Below are 24,151 nucleotides of genomic sequence, written 5' to 3' on the forward strand. Positions count from 1 at the left end.
AAGCTGTTGGAGAACTGGCTACATCATGGGGGTGTGGCCTAATATGCAAAGGAGTTTATGCTTAAAAAAAAAAAGCAAGCCCTGCTCTTAACCACGACACCCGTCTGGCTCCCAACTCAATCGTGTGGGTCTTAAAGGAGCCCCTGTGGTGCTCTAGTACTTCAGACCAACATGGCTGCCCACCGGAACCATCCTTCATCCCTTCACTGAGAGCCCAAAGCTGATTTCCGCAGCGGGAGGGGGCTTCCAGAGGGTGGAGAGGGGGTACTACATGCGGGCGATCCCCCTTAGAGAGCACACGGCCCCTTCTCTGCAACCTCTACAGCAGAGGGTGTCTACAGGGACTGGTCTGGCGGGCACCCACATTCTTCTCATCAACCAAGTCCGCCGCCGCCTTCATGCCCTCCAGGCACTTGCCGATGATGGGCACCACCTGCTGCTCCGTCTCGGAGAAGATGCCGTAGCCTTCCTTGAGCCGCTGCACCCGCCGCTCATCCATCTCCTGCAGCTTCTGGGCGCGGGAAGAAGGAGAAGGGAAGAGCAAAGAGAAGAGCACACGGGGTCATTTGGGCGGGAGCGCAATGGGAAGCAGCCTGCCGCGAGCCTCTGGGCAAGTCCACCCCACTGGCCAGAGGGGCTTGGTGAGGTGCCAGTCATGGGTTCCTGGCAGCCAGAAGTGAAGAAAACCCTGCTGGTATTCACAGGCGAACAGGAATGGCAGGGGGCGGGGCTTCAAATGCAGCATGCCTCAGAAAAGCCTTCCTCCATTGCCCTCTTGTCTGTTGCTGCTGGGGATTCTTTAAAGAACATCAGAAGAGCCCTGCTGGGTCAGACCAAGGAGGGTCCATCTAGTCCAGCCTCCTGTCTCACACAGTGACCAACCAGTTCCTCTGGAGGGCCAGCAACAGGGCAGAGAGGCCGAGGCCTTCCCCTGAGAAGAACATCAGAAGAGCCCTGCTGGATCAGACCAGGGAGGGTCCATCTAGTCCAGCCTCCTGTCTCACACAGTGGCCAACCAGTTCCTCTGGAGGGCCAGCAACAGGGCAGAGAGGCCGAGGCCTTCCCCTGAGAAGAGCGTCAGAAGAGCCCTGCTGGATCAGACCAGTGAGGGTCCATCTAGTCCAGCCTCCTGTCTCACACAGTGGCCAGCCAGTTCCTATGAAGGGCCAAAAATGGGGCAGAGAGGCCGAGGCCTTCCCCTGAGAAGAACCTCAGAAGAGCCCTGCTGGATCAGACCAGTGAGGGTCCATCTAGTCCAGCCTCCTGTCTCACACAGTGGCCAGCCAGTTCCTCTGGAGGGGCCACAACAGGGCAGAGAGGCCGAGGCCTTCCCCTGAGAAGAACATCAGAAGAGCCCTGCTGGGTCAGACCAGGGAGGGTCCATCTAGTCCAGCCCCCTGTCTCACACAGTGGCCAGCCAGCTCCTCTGGAGGGCCAACAACAGGGCAGAGAGGCCGAGGCCTTCCCCTGAGAAGAACCTCAGAAGAGCCCTGCTGGGTCAGACCAGTGAGGGTCCATCCATTCCAGCCTCCTGTCTCACACAGTGCCCACCCAGTTCCTCTGGAGGGCTTAGAACAGGGCAGAGAGGCCGAGGCCTTCCCCTGAGAAGAACATCAGAAGAGCCCAACTGGATCAGACCAGGGAGGGTCCACCTAGTCCAGCCTCCTGTCTCACACAGTGGCCAGCCAGTTCCTCTGGAGGGCCAACAACAGGGCAGAGAGGCCGAGGCCTTCCCCTGAGAAGAACATCAGAGGAGCCCTGCTGGGTCAGACCAGGGAGGGTCCCTCTGGTCCAGCCTCCTGTCTCACACAGTGGCCAGCCAGTTCCTCTGGAGGGCCAACAACAGGGCAGAGAGGCCGAGGCCTTCCCCTGAGAAGAACATCAGAAGAGCCCTGCTGGATCAGACCAGGGAGGGTCCACCTAGTCCAGCCTCCTGTCTCACACAGTGGCCAGCCAGTTCCTCTGGAGGGCCAACAACAGGGCAGAGAGGCCGAGGCCTTCCCCTGAGAAGAACATCGAAAGAGCCCTGCTGGATCAGACCAGGGAGGGTCCATTTAGTCCAGCCTCCTGCCTCACACAGTGGCCAACCAGTTCCTCTGGAGGGCCAACAACAGGGCAGAGAGGCCGAGGCCTTCCCCTGAGAAGAACATCAGAAGAGCCCTGCTGGGTCAGACCAGGGAGGGTCCATCTAGTCCAGCCTCCTGTCTCACACAGTGGCCAGCCAGTTCCTCTGGAGAGCCAGCAACAGGGCAGAGAGGCTGAGGCCTTCCCCTGAGAAGAACATCAGAAGAGCCCTGCTGGGTCAGACCAGGGAGGGTCCCTCTAGTCCAGCCTCCTGTCTCACAGTGGCCAACCAGTTCCTCTGGAGGGCCAACAACAGGGCAGAGAGGCCGAGGCCTTCCCCTGAGAAGAACATCAGAGGAGCCCTGCTGGGTCAGACCAGGGAGGGTCCCTCTGGTCCAGCCTCCTGTCTCACACAGTGGCCAGCCAGTTCCTCTGGAGGGCCAACAACAGGGCAGAGAGGCCGAGGCCTTCCCCTGAGAAGAACATCAGAAGAGCCCTGCTGGATCAGACCAGGGAGGGTCCACCTAGTCCAGCCTCCTGTCTCACACAGTGGCCAGCCAGTTCCTCTGGAGGGCCAACAACAGGGCAGAGAGGCCGAGGCCTTCCCCTGAGAAGAACATCAGAAGAGCCCTGCTGGGTCAGACCAGGGAGGGTCCATTCAGTCCAGCCTCCTGCCTCACACAGGGGCCAGCCAGTTCCTCTGGAGGGCCAACAACAGGGCAGAGAGGCCGAGGCCTTCCCCTGAGAAGAACATCAGAAGAGCCCTGCTGGGTCAGACCAGGGAGGGTCCATCTAGTCCAGCCTCCTGTTTCACATAGGGGCCAGCCAGTTCCTCTGGAGGGCCAACAATAGGGCAGAGAGGCCGAGGCCTTCCCCTGAGAAGAGCATCAGAAGAGCCCTGCTGGGTCAGACCAGGGAGGGTCCATCTAGTCCAGCCTCCTGCCTCACACAGTGGCCAACCAGTTCCTCTGGAGGGCCAACAACAGGGCAGAGAGGCCGAGGCCTTCCCCTGAGAAGAACATCAGAAGAGCCCTGCTGGGTCAGACCAGGGAGGGTCCCTCTAGTCCAGCTTCCTGTCTCACAGTGGCCAACCACAGTTCCTCTGGAGGGCCAATAACAGGGGACAGAGGCCAAGGCTCTGGGATTCAGAGGCTTACTGCTTCGGAATGTGGAGGTTCCCCGCAGTCACCATGGCTGGTAGCCATTAACAGACATCCTCCAGGAATCCATCTACTTCCCTTTCAAAGCCTTTCTTTCTTGTGGCCATCACTATATCCTTTGGCAGGGAATCTCACATTTTAATCACTCCCTGTGTAAAGCAGGATTTCCTTTTGTCCGGCCTGAACCTCCTGCCCATCAGCTTCATTCGATGCCCTCCAGTTCTTACCATCTTGGGAGAGGGAGAAAATCATTCTCTTTGCCTGCTCTCTCCACCTGGTGCATAACTTTTATAAACCTCTATCAAGTCCCCTCTTCGTCAACTCACTTCTAAACTGAAAATTCCCGACTCTTCAGGTTTTCCTCACAGGGAAGGGGCTCTAGTCCCTAAAACCTATTCATCTTTTTAAGAACATACCAAGTAAGGTAATCCTAACTCCTTTGCATGTTAGGCTACACCCCCCTGATATAGCCAATCTTCTAGGCTTGCCAATCCCCTGGTCCCAGCGTGGGTTCTTCCGCTTTCCCAGGCTCCTTCCTGCCCCCAGTCAGCTGGTCGGCAGGGGGGGGAAGCCCCACCCCCAGAGGACCATGTGACTTTCCCCCTCCGGAGGCTTTACTCTCCGATTGGAAAGGCTTCCTCTTGGGATGGTGTGTCTGTGTTACTTGGAAGAAGTTGGCAGCAACTCGTGAGTAGAGAGGCCAATCCCTCCCTTCAGAGTTGCCAGAAACAGCAGCGGGGAGGGGAGGGAAACGTCTGCTGAGCACTTCATTATTCCCTATGTGGAGATCGATTCTCATAGGGTATAATCGGGAATTGATCTGGAGGTTTCGGGAGCTCTGGGGGAGCTGTTTTTTGAGGTAGAGAGGCACCAAATTTTCAGTATTTTATCTAGTGCCTCTCTCCAAAGTAACCCCCAAGTTTCAAAACGATTGGACCAAGGGGTTCAATTCTATGAGCCCCAAAAGAAGGTGCCCCTATCCTTCATTATTTCCTATGGAAGGAAGACATGTAAAAAGGTGTGCTGTCCCTTTAAATGTGATGGCCAGAACTCCCTTGGGGTTGAATTATGCTGGTCACACCCTTGTTCCTGGCTCCGCCCCAATGTCTCCTGGCTCCACCCCCAAAGTCACCAGATATTTCTTGAATTGGACTTGGCAACCCTACAATCCTCCCACAGCTTACAGGGCTCTTAGTACAGGGGCTAATATAAGCTCCTGAAGGATTGGCTACATCAGGGGGTGTGGCCTAATATGCAAAGGAGCTCTCCTAGAATTCCACCCCTGCATATTAGGCCACACACCCCTGATGTAGCCAATCGTCTCAGAGCTTACAGGGCTCTTAGTACAGGGCCTACTGTAAGCTCCTGGAGGATTGGCTACATCAGGGGGGTGCGGCCTAATATGCAAAGGAGTTCCGGCTCAAAAAAAGCACCAGGTTTCCGCATGCACATTTGAAGTCCCTTCTTACGGCAGAAAGGTGGGAGAAGGACTCAGCCTAGTCCAAACTGAACTGAACGGTCGCCTGGACTTACGCTGAAGATCTGTGGCATCTCCAGGAAGTAGAACTGGCTCTGGTTGCGGTTGAATTTCTGCAAGCAGGAAGCGTACTCGTTCTTGCTCTCCTCAGCCATGTGGCTACGCAAATGGGCCTGCTGTTTAGCCTGCAAGAAGCCAGAAAGAGCTGCCACGTCCATTTATTTGGGGGCGGGGAGAGAGATAAAGGGGTATAAACCTTTCAAATAAATTAATGAGCGGAAAACCTGTATCTCGAGGCCCCAACATTACAGTTGCCAATCCCCAGGTGGGGGCAGGGGATCCCCCGGTTTGGAGGCCCTCCCCCCGCTTCAGGGTCCTCAGAAAGCGGGGGGAGGGGAGGGAAATGTCTGCTGGGAACTCTGTTTTTCCCTATGGAGATTTATTCCCATAGAAAATCATGGAGAATTGATCCACGGGTATCTGGGGCTCTGTGGGGGCTGTTTTTTGGGGCAGAGGCACCAATTTTTCAGTATAGCATCTAGTGCCTCTCCCCAAAATACCCCCCAAGTTTCAAAAACATTGGACCAGGGGGTCCAATTCTATGAGCCCCAAAAGAAGGTGCCCCTATCATTCATTATTTCCTATGGAAGGAAGGAATTGAAAAGTTGTGCCGTCCCTTTAAATGTGATGGCCGGAACTCCCTTTGGAGTTCAATAATGCTTGTCACAGCCTTGATCTTGGCTCCACCCCTAATTTCTCCTGGCTCCACCCCCAAAGTCCCCAGATATTTCTTGAACTGGACTGGGCAACCCTACCCAACATGGTGCCATCGAAAATCTTTCCTCATGCTCACTAAGTGTTTTTAGAAAGGGGGTGGGGCCAGGTGAGGCTTTTGCCCAGCCAGACGTCTGATTGGCCACTGGAGATTTGACTGGTGGTACAGATTTCCTAAAATACTGCTTTGGCGGCAGCTGGGATCCCAAGGGGTCCTGCCCAGACAGAGAGCCACTCTTTTAATTTGGCTCACTGACTTCTCCAGGACACTTACAACAATAAAATGGGATAACCCCCCCCCCCAAGAGAGGGACCCCTGCAATGCTCAGAGAAAAGACAGGAATACAAAGGCGACATGCACTGTGTTGCTGTTATTCATTTTTATATGATGAATCAGCATGCACAAACAGTAAAAGAGTGTTATAAAGAGTTTATTGCTTTGAGCAGTCTAAAGCAGCCAGGGGGGAGGGGAGAGGGGGCCATTTTGTAGAAAAATAGGTGGTGGAGCTCATTAGCATATGCCGTCCCCTCACCAGCCAAAAGCAACCCAACTCAAGAAAGGAGAGCCTCGGGTGAACAAGGCCTGCTTGGGCTGGCTAGAGATCCAGCCAGCCCAAGCAGGCCTCGCTCACCAGGGGCTCTCCTGGGCCACCCTGCCAGTCAAAAGGCCAGCAAGCCACCCACCGCCCAAAATCACATCAGAAGTGGAGAAAGGGTGGCATGGGCTTCTCCAGGGGTTAACGAGGGCTGCTGGGGGCATGGCAAAGCTCCTGGCGGCTGGCTGGCTGGCTGCCCCTAATCCAGGGATTGTTATGCAGCTGCACCCTCTATTCAATGGACAAGATAGGTGGGGAGGAGGAGGGGGAACCCTCAGAAAGGTTCAGGAGTGGTCCTCCTGTGAGCTCCCGCTGAATCCGAGGCCTGCCTGTTCCACTCAGTCTCTGACCTTTTCCACATCTGCCTTGGTAGCGTTGATGTCCTGATCGAGTTTTTCAGCCGTCAGAACCGCTTTCTCGGCTTCCCTGCAGTCGCGCTCGAATCTGCGTTTGCTCTGCGAGGAAGGGACACAGAAGCAATCTCGTGGTGCGATGGATCGTGGCCCCTGGGGGGCTTCCTGACTGAGCATCACAGACCCTGGAGCGGCGAAACGTTTCCAGCAGGAGCTCCTTTGCATATTAGGCCACACCCACCTGATGCAGCCAATCCTCCAAGAGCTTGCAAGGCTTTTTTGTAAGCTCTTGGAGGATTGGCTACAACAGCAGGGTGCGGCCTAATATGCAAAAGAGCTCCTGCTAGAGTTTCACCCTTGAGGATTAATCAAAATTTTGGGGCTGTAAGAGATTTCCCCCCCAAAGGATACAACACAGGGGAGTCTGGGGTCAACAGGGACACAGCAGATTCACTTTCAGCTTTGTCACCCTCTTTCTTCCGTTCATTAATCCCATAATCGTTTTAAAGAACGGACGGAGGGCACATTCGCTGAATAAAAGGCCTCATTCAGGCCTCTGCAAGACATTTCTGTCCAACAAATATCTGGGGAATTCCAAGGGAAACAGTACCCCCACAGCTCTGCTCCCTCTGCCTAAGCAACAGACGTAGCTGCATGTCTTCTATTCAACAGGGCTCTCTTACACCGGGCACTGGGCGTAGAGCAGGGGGGTTGGACTCATTTGTTATGAGGGCCGGATCTGACATAAACGAAACCTTGTCAGGTTGGGGCCATGTGGGTCATAAAATGTAATGCCAGGGAGCAGACACAGACGAACAAAATTAAGAAAAAGATATTGAATTTATATAAGAACACAAGAGAAGTCATGTTGGATCAGGCCAATGGCCCATCCAGTCCAACACTCTGTGTCACACAGTGGCCAATATATGTGTTTGTGTGTGTGTATATATATATATCTATTCCCCTCTTGAAGTTGGCTATGCTTGTAGCCGCCACCACCTCCTGTGACAGTGAATTCCACATGTTAATCACCCTTTGGGTGAAGAAGGACTTCCTTTTATCCGTTTTAACCCGACTGCTCAGCAATGTCATTGAATGCCCACGAGTTCTTGTATTGTGAGAAAGGGAGAAAAGGACTTCTTTCTCTACTTTCTATATCCCACCCTATACTCTGAATCTCAGAGAGGTCACAATATCCTTTACCATCCCCCCACGCCAGAAAAGACGCCCTGTGAGGTAGGTGGGACTGAGAGAGCTCTCCCAGAAGCTGCCCTTTCAAGGACAGCTCTACGAGAGCTATGGCTGACCCAAGGCCATTCCAGCAGCTGCAAGTGGAGGAGTGGGGAATCAAACCCGGTTCTCCCAGGTAAGAGAGAACGTTTTGTTTATTTAATAGTCTCTGATAACTCACACCTCTTGTTCTGAATTACTGCATCAAAAACTGGAGACCATGTCTGCGCTGGAGCAATCTTGAGTATGCTGTTCAGGTGTGTATCTGGAAGTTACAAACCTACTTTTGATATGCTCATGGGTCTGCTTGGACCCTTCCGGGAGCCTGATCTGGTCCCCTGGCTGCATTTTTAGCACCCCTGTCCTATAGTATTAATCTTCCCCTTTAGAACACAACTCACATTTTCAAGTTGCTTGAAGGAATTCTCCAGCTGCTGCTGAGCCCTTCTGCCCTCTTGCAAGTGCTGGGAAGAGAAGAGAAGGTTATAAGAACAGAAGTCTTCATTAAGAAATATCATCTGAGAAGAGTCCGAATGACGTTATATTCCATTCGCTCTGCTCCCCCACGGTCCCACTCCTTGAACATATGAAGCTGCCTTCTACTGAATCAGACCTTTGGTCCATCAAAGTCAGTATTGTCTTCTCAGACTGGCAGCGGCTCTCCAGGGTCTCAAGCTGAGGTTTTTCACACCTATTTGCCTGGACCCTTTTTTGGAGATGCCGGGGATTGAACCTGGGACTGTCTGCTTCCCAAGCAGATGCTCTACCACTGAGCCACCGTCCCTCCCCAAGAGTCCGCACACTCAGCCACTGCACCAAACTGGGGGATACTTTACCGATTTCTTCTCCTGCTTCAGCTCCTGAGAGTACTTGGCCAGCTCCACACATATCCGCGTCAGGAGGTTCTCTGCTACGATCTCACGCTGGCCGGCAAAGTCGTTCAGTTCCCGCACCACTTGCAGGAAGGCCTGGTACTGGCAGAACCTGCCGAAAAGGAAACAGCTGTCAGTGGATCGAATGCTTCGCTGGCTGCCTCCTTCCTCAAGAGAACACACAGTCTGCTCTGGGCCTTCACGGGCTGGGGAGATGGTGCCTACTCTTTTGACTCCTTGGCATGGGAGATGTAATTGGAAGGGGGGGGGGTGTCAGCAAAAGAACGATTGCTTTGTAGACAGAGATGGTCCACACTTGCTGTAGAATAACAACATTTCAAGACAGTGTCAGACTTTATCATGGCTGCCTCATTTTAAAAACAAAAAAACTGAGAGTATAGAGAACCCAGTGAATATTTTGGTATAATGATATATCGATAACAATCTTAAAGAGTTTCTAGAAACGTTCCCTCTAAGCTGTGCAGTCTTGTGAGCAAAAATTCTACTTTGTGAGCTCGTGGCATTAATGTTGTGAGCTACTGCATAACTTAGCTTGTTCTGGGGCCATTTTTCCTGAGCTAAGACAAAACTGTGTGAGCCAGAGGCGAAAAAAAACCCATGAGCTATCTCAGCTTAGAGGGAACACTGGTCTCTAGCCCTTTTCCTTGTGGAGTTATATGGGGGAAAGTACATATACTTCAATAAAATGGGCTAGAGACGGGATGCTGGACTAGATGGATCCTCACTAGTCTGATCCAGCAGGGCTCTTCTGATGTTATTCTCAGGGGAAGGCCTCGGCCTCTCTGCCCTGTTGTTGCCCTCCAGAGGAACTGGCTGGCCACTGTGTGAGACAAGAGGCTGGACTAGATGGGCCCTCCCTGGTCTGACCCAGCAGGGCTCTTCTGATGTTATTCTCAGGGGAAGGCCTCGGCCTCTCTGCCCTGTTGTTGCCCTCCAGAGGAACTGGCTGGCCACTGTGTGAGACAGGAGGCTGGACTAGGTGGACCCTCCCAGGTCTGATCCAGCACGGCTCTTCTGATGTTATTCTCAGGGGAAGGCCTCAGCCTCTCTGCCCTGTTGTTGCCCTCCAGAGGAACTGGGTGGCCACTGTGTGAGACAGGAGGCTGGACTAGGTGGACCCTCCCTGGTCTGACCCAGCAGGGCTCTTCTGATGTTATTCTCAGGGGAAGGTCTCGGCCTCTCTGCCCTGTTGTTGCCCTCCAGAGGAACTGGGTGGCCACTGTGTGAGACAGGAGGCTGGACTAGGTGGACCCTCCCTGGTCTGACCCAGCAGGGCTCTTGTGATGTTCTTCTCAGGGGAAGGCCTCGGCCTCTCTGCCCTGTTGTTGGCCCTCCAGAGGAACTGGCTGGCCACTGTGTGGGACAGGAGGCTGGACTAGATGGGCCCCCACTGGTCTGATCCAGCAGGGCTCTTCTGATGTTCTTCTCAGGGGAAGGCCTTGGCCTCTCTGCCCTGTTGCTGGCCCTCCAGAGGAACTGGCTGGCCACTGAGTGAGGCAGGAGGCTGGACTGGTCTGATCCAGCAGGGCCCTTCTTGTGTTCTTACTGGGCTGAGGGCAAATAAACTGTTACCAGGTATGCTAAGACAGAACTCCATGTTTAGATCTTGGCAAGAAATCTGAAATAGAGCTAATCTAGGTTCTTCTCCCAGATTCTTCTGTTTTGAGAATGCATGGGATGAAGTGAGCACAAGACAGGCTTTCTGGCAGAGATGCAAACATGGCACAGTCCTTACTTTGACTCCGGGTCTTCCCGCGACGTCCTCTTGGGAAGATGCTTTTTTACTAAATTCCTGTCCAAAAAAAGGAGAGAAAAATAAGCATGTAGGAGGTGGATGAAAACAATCGTCTTTATCGGCAACAACGTCTTCGTTCCATCGGTTTGTTTGACAAATCTAAGCACAGAGGCTTGGGTGAACATTCCAAAAAATAATTCCAATCCAGCAAGTCAAAGGTCTAATTAATTTTGTATGACTATTTCCACAAGCTACATAACCCTAGAACAGGGGTGTCAAACATGCGGCCGGAAGGCTGAATCAGGACCCCGGAGGGCTCCTATCAGACCCACAAGCAACTCATTGTCGTCTGCTTCCTTCTCCCCCTCTCTTGCTTCCTTCTGCATCACCGCTTGTGTTGCCAGGCTTGCCCAATCGCACAGGAGCTACAGAGCAAAGCTCTTCCCTTGGGGAGGAAGTGGGGGAAGGGGAGCTTGCTATGCCAGGCTTTCTCAATCGCACAGCAGAGCTACTTAGCTAAGCCTCCCTTCCTTCTGTCGGCTGAGGCTCAGCAAGTCAGTGAGGTGGATTAGGCTGAGTGTGTGTGTTTCTGTTCTTTATAAAGTGTATATCTTCCATACCTGACGTTACATTTTATGACACACAAGGCCTGGCCCAGCAAGGTGAAGATTCGGCCCTCATAACAAATGAATTCGACACCCCTGCCATAGAAGGTTCTCTCTGGGGTGCCTTGGGTAGGACCGACTCCCCCCTCCCCACCCTTGTGTGTGTTTGTGTGTGTTGTTATTTATCTTTCATTTCTAGTCTACCTTTCCTCACTGGGCCTGAAGGTGGATTATAGTATGGCAGAACTATCTAGAAAAGTGATTGCAAAACACGGCAACATTTGAATAACATTTGAATCTAATACCGGGTATGAGTTTTTGTATCCTTATCTCCCTACACATACTAAGTCACTCTGTTCTCGCTTATACCCAGAATTAAACATTGTTGGCCTTACACATGCCACTGGACTGGAATCTGGGAGGAGAAAAACCATACCAGGAATATTGGTGGGGGCGGGGGGATAAAATCTGACGTAAGGACACATCTTAAAATAAAAAGCAATAATCGCTGAGGGCGTCCTGTGGAACAGAATATCCCGGCACAGAAAGGAAGAGAAGACAGAAGGCTACAATAATGCGTCTCCAGCTTGGGAAGCAAAATAACCACCCACCGCCTACTTCCTTCCAGGATGAAGGAGGAAATAAACTTCTCTGGTTCTCCACAGGGGAAGACACAGAGACACGAGAATTCTCCACTCAACAGTACAATACTCTGGGAATTCTCCATTCATTTCAATAAGACTTTCACAGCAAGCACTTTCTGAGGAACCCCACTGCTATATTGCCTTGGAAATGTAAACCACACACTGATGCAGAAGCCACCAGCAGGCTCAACAAAAGCGCTGTTTGATTTTGCAGCATTACAACATTCACAGCCATAGTTGCCAACTGCCACTGTGGCCGTGGTGTCAAACATGCGAATCAGGCCCCTGGAAGGTTCCTATGAGGCCCCTGAGTGACTGGCTCTCATCTGCTTCCTTCTCCCTCCCTCTTGCTTCCTTCTGCATCACAGCTTGCTTTCCCAGGCTTGTTCAGGAGCTACAGAGGAAAGCCTCTGTTTTCTGCATTGGCTGAGGCTCCTCCCTTGGGGTGGAAGGGGAAGAGTTTGCTTTGCTAGGCTCTCTCAATCGCACAGCAGAGCTACTGAGCCAAGCCTCTCTTCCTTCTATTGGCTGAGGTTCCTCCCCCTCCTGGTCTCCTGGGGAAGGAAGGAAAGAGCCAGAGCTTCCTTTGCCCAGTTCCCTGAATCGCACGGGAGAGATGCAAAGAAAGCACCTTTAACACCAACAAATGCTAATGTTTTAAGATTTTTTTTAAAAAAACCTTTTGTGCTTGTCTGGGTCCTTTTAAAAGTTTCTCTGCTACCTAATCTTAAATAGGTACACACAAGGCCCGGCCTGACATGGCGCAGCCCGACAAGGTAGGGTGCCAATCCCCAGGTGGGGGCAGGGGATCCTCCAGTTTGGAGACCCTCCTCCTGCTTCAGGATCATCAGAAAGCACGGGGGGGGGGGATGTCTACATGGCACTCCATTATTCCCTACAGAGACCGATTCCTATAGGGTATAATGGAGAATTGATCCACAGGTATCTGGGGTTCGGGGGGGGCCTGTTTTTTTGAGTTAGAGGCACCAAATTTGCAGCATAGCATCCAGTGCCTCTCCTCAAAACACCCTCCAAGGTTCAAAAAGATTGGACCCAGGGGTCCAATTCCATGAGCCCCCAAAGAAAGTGCCCCTATCCTTCATTATTTACAATGGAGGGAAGGCATTTAAAAGGTGTGCGGTCCCTTTAAATGTGATGGCCAGAACTCCCTTTGGAGTTCATTGATGCTTGTCACAACCTTTCTCCTGGCTCCACCCCCAAATATTTCTTGAATTGGACTTGGCAACCTTACGACAAGGTCTCATTATGTCAGATTTGGTCCACATAACAAAATGAATTGGACATCCTGGGCTCCAGAGCTTCTGGGATTACAACTGATCTCCAAGCGACAGAGATCCGTTTACCTGGAGGAAATGATCAGTTTGGTAGATGACACCAAAAATGGCAGTCTCCAGAAACCAGGAGAACACTTCGGTCCACCAGGTCATTCCTCCAAGGACTTAAAGGTCGCCACAGTTTCGACAGAAACATTTCAAAAACAAAACCCAAGGGTGAAGCTGCGGAACTGGAATTCATATGTAAGTCTGACTCAGTCAGATTTGAATTGAATCGAATAAGGGCTTTGGATGGTGATCTCATTGCCAGAAGTACCTGCCTTTCCCTTTCAGGTATCCCATTCAAGATTCATCCCCTGAAGGAAAGGGAGACGCCCTGCCTGGATTGCACATGCTGCCTTTTCCATGACTTCTGCAACTGCTTTGCAATTACATGGCCCCACTTCCTGCATCCCCTCCCCCCTCCCCGAGCAACTCTATATCTCTGGCCAGTTTCTACAGACCCTCCTTTCACCCACGACTGGATCTACATGTTTTTGGAGTGGGGGAAAAATTAAAAAATGATGCCCCCTTATGGGCCCATAGAATAGAATGGACTCCATACTGAATTTGGCACCCCCCCCATCCGATGGCACCTGGGGCAAGCGCCCCCCCCCTCTGCTCCCCCCCTAGATCCGGCCCTGCATTCACCTGACAAACAGCTGTATTTCTTGAAAGCTTATGCTTCAATAACATTTGTTAGTCTTAAAGGTGCTACAGAACATGAGAGAAGCCATGTTGGATCAGGCCAATGGCCCATACAGTCCAACACTCTGGGTCACATAAGAACATAAGAGAAGCCCTGTTGGATCAGGCCAGTGGTCCCTCCAGTCCAACACTCTGTGTCACATAAGAACATAAGAGAAGCCATGTTGGATCAGGCCAATGGCCCATCCAGTCCAACACTCTGTGTCACATAAGAGAAGCCATGTTGAATCAGGCCAATGGCCCATCCAGTCCAACACTGTGTCACATAAGAACGTAAGAGAAGCCATGTTGGATCAGGCCAATGGCCCATCCAGTCCAACACTCTGTGTCACATAAGAGAAGCCATGTTGAATCAGGCCAATGGCCCATCCAGTCCAACACTCTGTGTCACATAAGTACATAAGAGAAGCCATGTTGGATCAGGCCAGTGGCCCATCCAGTCCAACACTCTGTGTCACATAAGAACATAAGAGAAGCCATGTTGGATCAGGCCAGTGGCCCATCCAGTCCAACACTCTGTGTCACATAAAAACATAAGAGAAGCCATGTTGGATCAGACCAATGGCCCCTCCAGTCCAACACTCTGGGTCACATAAGAACATAAGAGAAGCCATGTTGGATCAGGCCAATGGCCCATCCAGTCCAACACTCTGTGTCACATAAGAGAAGACATGTTGAATCAGGCCAATGGCCCATCCAGTCCAACATTCTGTTTCACATAAGAACATAAGAGAAGCCATGTTAGATCAGGCCAGTGGCCCATCCAGTCTAACACTCTGTGCCACATAAGAACATAAGAGAAGCCATGTTGGATCAGACCAATGGACCCTCCAATCCAACACTCTGTGTCACACAGTGGCCAAAAAACCCAGGTGCCATCAGGAGGTCCACCATTGGGGCCAGGACACTAGAAGCCCTCCTACTGTGCCCCACACAAGCACCAATACAGAGCATCCCTGCCCCAGACGGAGTTCCATCAATACCCTGTGGGTAAGAGCTACTGATGGACCTCTGCTCCAGATGTTGATCCAATTCCCTCTTGAAGCCCTCCCAGTGTTGCCCTCCCCCCCAGCACCAAGAATACAGAGCATCACTGGACTCTGGTCTCCCCCCTACAGATCCCACCCTCCTCAGAATCCACCCCTGAAACCCGCAGGCATTTCCCATCTGGGAGCGGGCATCCCACCACACCTTCTGTTGATTTGCAGTTCCTGGGTGCCAAATCATATGCGATTCAAGAGGCTGTTCATTAGAGCCTTCACTGCAGAAACAGGCCAACCAAGCAGCCGCGGCGGTGACAGATTCAGATGGGGCTTGGATGCTGGGACAGCAGTTTGCTAAAATCCTTTCTCCCCACGCCTTTTCCTGGTGCAGATAGATTGTCTCTTCCCTGCAACCCACTTGACCCCTGTCAACTTCACCCTCATACATTCCGGCAGATTCATGTGCAGAGCCTTGTCAGTATGAAGCAAGAGAAGAAAGTTTGAGTCCAATGGCACCTTTAAGACCAACAAGTTTAATTCCGGGGAAAAGCTTTTGTGTGCTTCAGAGATGTGTGCATGCACAGGAAAGCTTATATAAGCCGAGAATTAAACTTTGCTGGTCTTAAAGGTGCCGCTGGACTCAAACTCTGTTCTATGCTAGGGGTGGCCAAACTTGCCTTTCAAGGACAACCTCTGCCAGAGCTACGGCTGACCCAAGGCCATTCCAGCAGCTGCAAGTGGAGGAGTGGGGAATCAAACCCGGTTCTCCCAGATAAGAGAGCTACGGCTGACCCAAGGCCATTCCAGCAGCTGCAAGTGGAGGAGTGGGGAATCAAACCCGGTTCTCCCAGATAAGAGAGCTCTGGCTGACCCAAGGCCATTCCAGCAGGTGCAAGTGGAGGAGTGGGGAATCAAACCCGGTTCTCCCAGATAAGAGAACTCTGGCTGACCCAAGGCCATTCCAGCAGCTGCAAGTGGAGGAGTGGGGAATCAAACCCGGTTCTCCCAGATAAGAGAGCTCTGGCTGACCCAAGGCCATTCCAGCAGGTGCAAGTGGAGGAGTGGGGAATCAAACCTGGTTCTCCCAGATAAGAGAGCTCTGGCTGATCCAAGGCCATTCCAGCAGGTGCAAGTGGAGGAGTGGGGAATCAAACCTGGTTCTCCCAGATAAGAGAGCTCTGGCTGACACAAGGCCATTCCAGCAGCTGCAAGTGGAGGAGTGCAGAAGCAAACCCGGTTCTCCCAGATAAGAGAGCTCTGGCTGACCCAAGGCCATTCCAGCAGCTGCAAGTGGAGGAGTGGGGAATCAAACCCGGTTCTCCCAGATAAGAGAGCTCTGGCTGACCCAAGGCCATTCCAGCAGCTGCAAGTGGAGGAGTGGGGAATCAAACCCAGTTCTCTCAGATAAGAGTCAGCACACTTAACCACTACACCAAACTGGCTCTTAAGAATCACATGTGTCTCCTGAGCTGTAGTTTGGCCACCCCTGTTCTATACCTTCCGCCAATTCAGCTGTGAACTAAAAAGAGCTAGCAAAAGCGTTGAAAGGGACCAGAAAAACAGAGGTTAATTCTACCATTTTAAAGACACGGCTTAGCCCGGCTTCCTCCCTGGACTGGCTGTCTACACAGTCTCTCTGCATTTGCGTGTCCAACCCATTCCAGGTGTGGCCAATGGTAGTTCTCCAGATGTTTTTGGCCTACAACTCCCATCAGCCCCAGCCAGCATGGCCAATGGCTGAGGCTGATGGGAGTTGTAGGCCAAAAACATCTGGAGAGCTACCGCTGGCCACCCCTGGCCTATGCAAATGCTAATGTCCTCGGCTATCCTTTCTATTGTGCCTGCTTGCTATCAAGGCAAGAGAAAAACAGAGGTGGTTTGCCATTGTCTACCTCTCCGTAGCTGCTCCCAACTTCCTTGGCGGGGGGGGGGGGGGCGTCTTTCATTCAAAGACTAAACTGGGCCAACCCTGTTTCATTTCTGAGATCTGACGAGGTCAGACTAGCCTGGGCTATTGAGGTCAGGCCAAGAGATGAACAGAGGTGGTTTGCCCTTGCCTGCCTCTGCGTAACAACCCTGGGATTTCCTTGGTGGTCTCCCATCCAAGTACTAAGCAGGCCTGAGATCCGATGAAATCTAGCTAGTCTGGGCTATCAAGGTCAGGGCAAGGAATGAGCAGAGGCAGCTTGCCCTTGCCTGCCTCTGCACAGCGACCCTGGACTTCCTTGGTGGTCTCCCATCCAAGTACTAATCAGGGCCCAACCTGCTTAGCTTCTGAGACCTGATGAGATCGGGACAGCCTGGGCCATCCAGGTCAAGGCGGACGAACAAAGGTGGTTGGCCATCGCCTGCCTCTCCATAGCAACCCTGTTCTTCCTTGGAGGTCTCCCATCCAAATACTGACCACTGTCAACGTCTGAGATCTCATGAGATCTGATGAGATCGGGCTATCCTGGACCACCCAGGTCAAGGCATGAGATGAACAGAGGTGGTCGGCCGTTGCCTGCCTCTGCGTAGCCACCCTGGATTTCCTTGGTGGTCTCCCATCCAAGTTCTAATCAGGTCCAACTCTGCTTAGCTTCCAAGACTGGGCTAGCCTGGGCCATCCGGTCAAGGAAAGAGACATGCAAAGATGGTTGGCCTTTGCCTGCCTCTGCAAAGCGACCCTGAACTTCCTTGGTGGTCTCTCATCCAAGTACTGACCAGCACCAACCCTGCTTAGCTTCTGAGATGTGGTGAGATCAAGGTAGCCTGGGCCATCCAGGTCAAGGCAAGAGCTGAATAGAGGTGATTTGCCCTTGCCTGCCTCTGCGTAGCAACCCTGGGTTTCCTTGGTGGTCTCTCCTACCCAAGGACTAACCAAGGCCAGCTCTGCTTAGCTTCTGACAAGATCTGGCTAGACTGGGCTGTCCAGCTAAGAAGAAGAAGAAGAAGATATTGGATTTATATCCCGCCCTCCACTCCGAAGAGTCTCAGAGCGGCTCACGATCTCCTTTACCTTCCTCCCCCCACAACAGACAGCCTGTGAGGTAGATGAAGATATTGGATTTATATCCTGCCCTCCACTCCGAAGAGTCTCAGAGCGGCTCACAATCTCCTTTACCTTCCTCCCCCCACAACAGACACCCTGTGAGGTAGATGAAGATATTGGATTTATATCCTGCCCTCCACTCCGAAGAGTCTCAGAGCGGCTCACCATCTCCTTCACCTTCCTCCCCCACAACAGACACCCTGTGAGGTGGGTGGGGCTAGAGAGGGCTCTCACAGCAGCTGCCCTTTCAAGGACAACCTCTGCCAGAGCTAAGGCTGACCCAAGGCCATGCTAGCAGGTGCAAGTGGAGGAGTGGGGAATCAAACCCGGTTCTCCCAGATAAGAGTCCGCAAACTTAACCATTACACCAAACCGGCTCTCCAACACCAAACTGGCTCTCCAACTAAGAGATGAACAAAGGTGGTTTTGCCCTTGCCTGCCTCTGCACAGCAACCCTGGGTTTCCTTGGTGGTCTCCCATCCAATTACTGACCAGCGCCAACCTCGCTTAGCTTCTGAGATCTGACGATCAGGACATTTTATTCACGTACAGAAGGGTGGCCAACGGTAGCTCTCCAGATGGTTTTTTTTGCCTACAACTCCCATCAGCCCCAGCCATTGGCCATGTTGGCTAGGGCTGATGGGAGTTGTAGACAAAAAAAACATCTGGAGAGCTACCGTTGGCCACCTCTGAGGTACAATATGGATCTCCATCCCCCGCCCCCCATGGAGTAAACAACACCATAAAGGGGTGTTTTGCCCTGGGAAACTGTGTGTGTGAGTGGGAAGGGGGGGTAACTCCCCAATACCACATCCCCAAACCAAATCTGAGTGAGGCTGCCGCTGTTTCCAATCTTTTTTAAAAAGGAAAAGCATTATCTTTCCTCTAAGCCGCTTAATGTTTTCTTTTTGTGTGTGCGTGAAAAGCATCGGCAGTTCAAGAACCATTTTTACGCCAAACGGCTGAAAAGCCAAAAATATCCGTCTTGTTTTTCAAGTTCCTCAGCTGGGTTTCTTCCGAATGTTCCAATTTTTTTAAAAAAGCAGAAAGGAGGGAAACCAAGCTGCCGGACAACATAACAGCGCAAGGCGTTTTCAGGTGAGGGGCCCCGAGGAGGCGGTGGGATTCTGCCTCACTCCTCTCAGGTGACATAATCTGGGAAGGGGGCTTGGCTTTCACCTTTCCTTTCAATGGGTGCTGTCCTTTCCACCTTGGACAGACGCACACAACACAAGAAAAAGGAGTATCACCCAACGTTAGGGTGGCCAGGACCAATTCAAGAAATATCTGGGGACTTTGGGGGTGGAGCTGGAGACTTTAGGGGTGGAGCCAGATTGCAAGAAGCACAACTGAACTCCAAAGGGAGTTCTGGCCATCACGTTTAAAGGGGCAGCGCACCTTTTAAATGCCTTCCCACCACTGGAAAGAATGATGGATAGAGGCACCTTCTTTTGAGGCTCATCGAACTGGACACTCTGGTTCAATCTTTTCGAGACTTGGACAGTGTTTTGAGGAGAGGCTCTGGATGCTATGCTGAAAATTTGGTGCCTCTGCCTCAAAAAACAGTCCCCCCACCCCAGATATTCACAGACCAATTCTCCATTATATCCTAGGGGAATCGGTCTCCATAGGGATTAATGGAGTGCCCAGCAGACATTTCCCCCCTCCCACACACAAATTTTCTTTTTGATTAAACAATTTTATTTGGTAATATATGGTAAATATATCCAATACTAATAAAATATTAATAAACACTTACTACCTTCCCCATACATTACGCTTTCCCCTCCTCCCCTTCCCCAAAATCTTGACTTCCGCCTGTGCAAATTCTAAAATTCTAATATCAAAAGATATCTTTAACTTGAAAAGAATCTTAATTAAAAAAAGAAAATATATATATATCATTTTGCAGAGAAATAAAAACCCCCCACATTTCTTATACTTTATAAAGTTACACCCAGTTATTATAGTTCATCTTTTTTCTTCTAAAAACCTAAGTGGTATTCTCAAAAATCACCCAATGTCCTTTTACTTTCCATTCTTTTTCTCTATACTGAATTTATCCCAATCCATTTTAAATCCCTCTAAATCATAGTCTTTCAGGATTCTTGTAAGTTTATCCATTTCACTCCATGACACGACTTTTACAACCCAGTCCCATTTTTCTGGTACTTTATCTTGCTTCCACAACTACACATATAATGTCCTAGCAGCTGAAAGCAAGCACACACACAAACTTTCTGATGACCCTGAAGCATGGGGAAGGCCTCCATACTGGAGAATCCTCTGCCCCCACCTGGGGATTGGCAACCCTACTCTCTCGAGAGAGGAGAGGGACGGTGGCTCAGTGGCAGAGCATCTACTTGGTAAGCAGAAGGTCCCAGGTTCAATCCCCGGCATCTCCAGTTAAAAGGACCAAGCAGGATGGGAAAGACCCTGACCTGAGACCCGGCTCAGTAGTAGAGCATCTGCTGTGTAAGCAGGAGGTCCCAGGTTCAATCCCCAGCATCTCCAACTCAAAAGGGTCCAGGCAAAGAGGCATGAAAAACCTCAGCTGGAGACCTTGGAGAGCCATGAATGGGGCTGTGGCTCAGTGGCAGAGCATATGCTTGGTGAGCAGGAGGTCCCAGGTTCAATTCCCGGTATCTCTAACTAAAAAGGGTCCAGGCAAGTAGGTGTGAAAAACATCAGCTTGAGACCCTAGAGAGCGGCTGCCAGTCTGAGTAGACAATACTGACTTTGATGGACCAAAGAGGGTCTGATTCAGTAGAAGACAGCTTTATATGTTCATATATTTGGGGAGGGACAGTGGCAGAGCATCTGCTTGGAAAGCAGAAGGTCCCAGGTTCAATCCCCGGCATCTCCAACTAAAAAGGGTCCAGGCAAAGAGGTGTGAAAAACCTCAGCTTGAGATCCTGGAGAGTCGCTGCCAGTCTGAGGAGACAAGACTGACTTTGATGGACCCAGGGGCGGGTCTGATTCTGTAGAAGGCAGCTTCATCTGTCCAAAGATTCCTGCTGCCCCCTCGGACTGAGAGAGGCTTCCCGCTTGTCCGCTAAAGACTGAGCTTTTCCAGCCTCCACTGTTTCCCCTCTGAGAGTGCAAACCAATCCCATAAGCAGCCGAAGGGCTACTCTGCAAAGAAGGGTGGGGGGCTGCCGGCAGGAAGTGGAGGCCTCTTCCGTTTAGGGGCCTGGGTGTCTGTTGTGGGGAGGGGAAGATAAAGGAGATTGTGAGCTGCTCTGAGACTCTGAGTGGAGGGCAAACTGGAGAGCCGGTTTGGCGTAGTGGTGAAGTGTGCGGACTCTTAGCTGGGAGAACCGGGTTTATTTCCACACTCCTCCACTTGCAGCTGCTGGAATGGCCTTGCTCTTGCAGAGGCTGTCCTTGAAAGGGCAGCTTCTGTTAGAGCTCTCTCAGACCCACCCACCTCACAAGGGTGTCTGTTGTGGGGGGAGGAAGATAAAGGAGACTGGGAGCTGCTCTGAGACTGAGATTTGGAGTGGAGGGCGGGATTTAAATCCAATATCATCTTCTTCTATCTTATGAGGGCCAGATCTGACATAAATGAGACATTGTTGGGCCGGGCCATGTGTGTAACTATTTTAAGATTAGGTAGCAGAGAGAGAAACTTTATAAAGGACACAAACACAATTTTTTTTTTAAAAAAAACACACCTTAAAATAAAAGATGCTTAAAACATTAGCACTCATTGGATTTAAATGTGCTTTCTTTGTAGCTCTCCCATGAGATCCAGGGAACTGGGCAAAGGAAGCTCTGGCTCTTTCCTTCCTTCCCCAGGGGATCAGGAGGGGAAGGAGTCTCAGCCAATAGAAGGAAGAAAGGGTTGGCTCAGTAGCTCTGCTGCGTGATTGAGAGAGCTTGGAAAAACCAACTCTGCCTCCCATTGTTCTTCCCCAAGGGAGGAGCCTCAGCCGATGGAGATAACAGAACAATACAAGATAACCACCGGAAGCAATAAAACTTTCACACCAAGCATGTAAATATCCGTTTACAAAACCAAGGAACACTGAACATTCTTGACATTTTCCCAACAAAGTCTCTCAACCATCGCAAAGAATGACAGCCTCTTCAAATAGGACTTAATGAAGACGTGGGTGAAGTCTTTAAATTCTTAGTGTTCCACTCGCGATGGTTCAGAGAAAATAAGGAACCGCTTTTGAAAGGACTCGTCATGGTTTCAGTAGTTCTTTCTCAGCCTCTTTCTCCCGACGTTACATGGAGCCACAGCTCTACTCTTTGCAACATGGATCCACGCATGCTCTAATTTACTGCTACCGGCTCTTCATCCCCTGGGGAAGGAAGGAAAAAGCCAGAGCTTCCTTTGAAGCAAGCTTTCCCTCCCCTTCTTCCTCCCCAAGGGAGGAGCCTCAGCCAATGGAGATAATAGAGGCTTTCCTCTGTAGCTCCTGTGCAACTGAGCAAGCCTGGCAGAGCAAGCTGTGATGCAGAAGGAAGCAAGAGAGAGGGAGAAGGAAGTAGATGACAGCCAGTTCTTCAGGGGCCTAATAGAAGCCCTCTGGGGGCCTGATTTGGCCCCCGGGGCTGTATGTTCGACACCCCTGTTCTGGAACCCACTCGAAGAAGAAGAAGAAGAAGAAGAAGAAGAAGAAGAAGAAGAAGATGATGATGATATTGGATTTATATCCCACCCTCCACTCCGAAGAGTCTCAGAGTGACTCACAATCTCCTTTACCTTCCTCCCCCACAACAGACACCCTGTGAGGTGGGTGGAGCTGAGAGGACTCTCACAGCAGCTGCAATTTCAAGGACAACCTATGCCAGAGCTATGGCTGACCCAAGACCATTCCAGCAGCTGCAAGTGGAGGAGTGGGGAATCAAACCCGGTTCTCCCAGATAAGAGAGCTCTGGCTGACCCAAGGCCATTCCAGCAGGTGCCAGTGAAGGAGTGGGGAATCAAACCCGGTTCTCCCAGATAAGAGAGCTGTGGCTGGTCCAAGGCCATTCCAGCAGCTGCAAGGGGAGGAGTGGGGAATCAAACCCGGTTCTCCCAGATAAGAACATAAGAACATAAGAGAAGCCATGCTGGATCAGGCCAACGGCCCATCAAGTCCAACACTCTGTGTCACACAGTGGCAAAAAAATTTATATACACACATACACTGTGGCTAATAGCCACTGATGGACCTGTGCTCCATATTTTTATCTAAACCCTTCTTGAAGATGGCTATACTTGTAGCCGCCACCACCTCCTGTGGCAGTGAATTCCACATGTTAATCACCCTTTGGGTGAAGAAGTACTTCCTTTTATCCGTTTTAACCTGTCTGCTCAGCAATTTCATCGAATGCCCACGAGTTCTTGTATTGTGAGAAAGGGAGAAAAGTACTTCTTTCTCTACTTTCTCCATCCCATGCATTATCTTGTAAACCTCTATCATGTCACCCCGCAGTCGACGTTTCTCCAAGCTAAAGAGTCCCAAGCGTTTCAACCTTTCTTCATAGGGAAAGTGCTCCAGCCCTTTAATCATTCTAGTTGCCCTTCTCTGGACTTTCTCCAATGCTATAATATCCTTTTTGAGGTGCGGCGACCAGAACTGCACACAGTACTCCAAATGAGACCGCACCATCGATTTATACAGGGGCATTATGATACTGGCTGATTTGTTTTCAATTCCCTTCCTAATAATTCCCAGCATGGCGTTGGCCTTTTTTATTGCAAACGCACACTGTCTTGACATTTTCAGTGAGTTATCTACCACGACCCCAAGATCTCTCTCTTGGTCAGTCTCTGCCAGTTCACACCCCATCAACTTGTATTTGTAGCTGGGATTCTTGGCTCCAATGTGCATTACTTTGCACTTGGCCACATTGAACCGCATCTGCCACGTTGACACCCACTCACCCAGCCTCAACAGATCCCTTTGGAGTTCCTCACAATCCTCTCTGGTTCTCACCACCCTGAACAATTTAGTGTCATCCGCAAACTTGGCCACTTCACTGCTCACTCCCAACTCTAAATCATTTATGAACAAGTTAAAGAGCATGGGACCCAGTACCGAGCCCTGCGGCACCCCACTGCTTACCATCCTCCACTGCGAAGACTGCCCATTTATACTCACTCTCTGCTTCCTATTACTCTGCCAGTTTTTGATCCACAAGAGGACCTGTCCTTTTACTCCATGACTCTCAAGCTTTCTAAAGAGCCTTTGATGTGGAACTTTATCAAAAGCTTTCTGGAAGTCAAGGTAAACAAGAGTCCGCATACTTAACCGCTACACCAAACTGGCTCTCCTGAAGCAGCCCTTCTCTCCAGGAGAATCCATCTTGGCGGACTGGAGATCAGTTAGATTTCCTGAAGAACGGAAGGGTCACCCTAGAGGCCAGTAACACTATCAGGAGACAAAAGTCCGAATAACCATTTTTAACATTCTGCGAGAACTTCTTGGGCGGAATGGGTATTTTTTTTCTCTGACATGCTCTATTCAAAGAGATTTCCCTTTAAAGGGCGGGTGGCCATTCTGGGAAATAAAGTCCTGGGGAATTTTGGTTTCCCATCTAGGAAAGTCCCCCAAATTTAGAGGA

General features: G+C 51.0%; 1 protein-coding gene across 3 annotated transcripts in view; it reads right to left on the minus strand.

The window, feature by feature from the left end:
- TRIP10 (thyroid hormone receptor interactor 10) overlaps positions 1-24,151 on the minus strand; it is a 221,749-nt gene that overhangs the window by 31,013 nt on the left and 166,585 nt on the right. For all 3 annotated transcript variants that reach the window (XM_060252053.1, XM_060252052.1, XM_060252054.1), the window contains exons 3-8: positions 10,283-10,339; positions 8,491-8,638; positions 8,056-8,118; positions 6,422-6,526; positions 4,758-4,886; positions 365-511 (exon numbers count right to left, since the gene is read on the minus strand). In XM_060252053.1, the coding sequence (XP_060108036.1) occupies positions 365-511; positions 4,758-4,886; positions 6,422-6,526; positions 8,056-8,118; positions 8,491-8,638; positions 10,283-10,339 (649 nt within the window). The remainder of the gene's footprint in view (positions 1-364; positions 512-4,757; positions 4,887-6,421; positions 6,527-8,055; positions 8,119-8,490; positions 8,639-10,282; positions 10,340-24,151) is intronic.

This window comes from Heteronotia binoei, chromosome 13, assembly GCF_032191835.1.
Source record: "Heteronotia binoei isolate CCM8104 ecotype False Entrance Well chromosome 13, APGP_CSIRO_Hbin_v1, whole genome shotgun sequence".
NCBI classification, from domain to species: domain Eukaryota; kingdom Metazoa; phylum Chordata; class Lepidosauria; order Squamata; family Gekkonidae; genus Heteronotia; species Heteronotia binoei.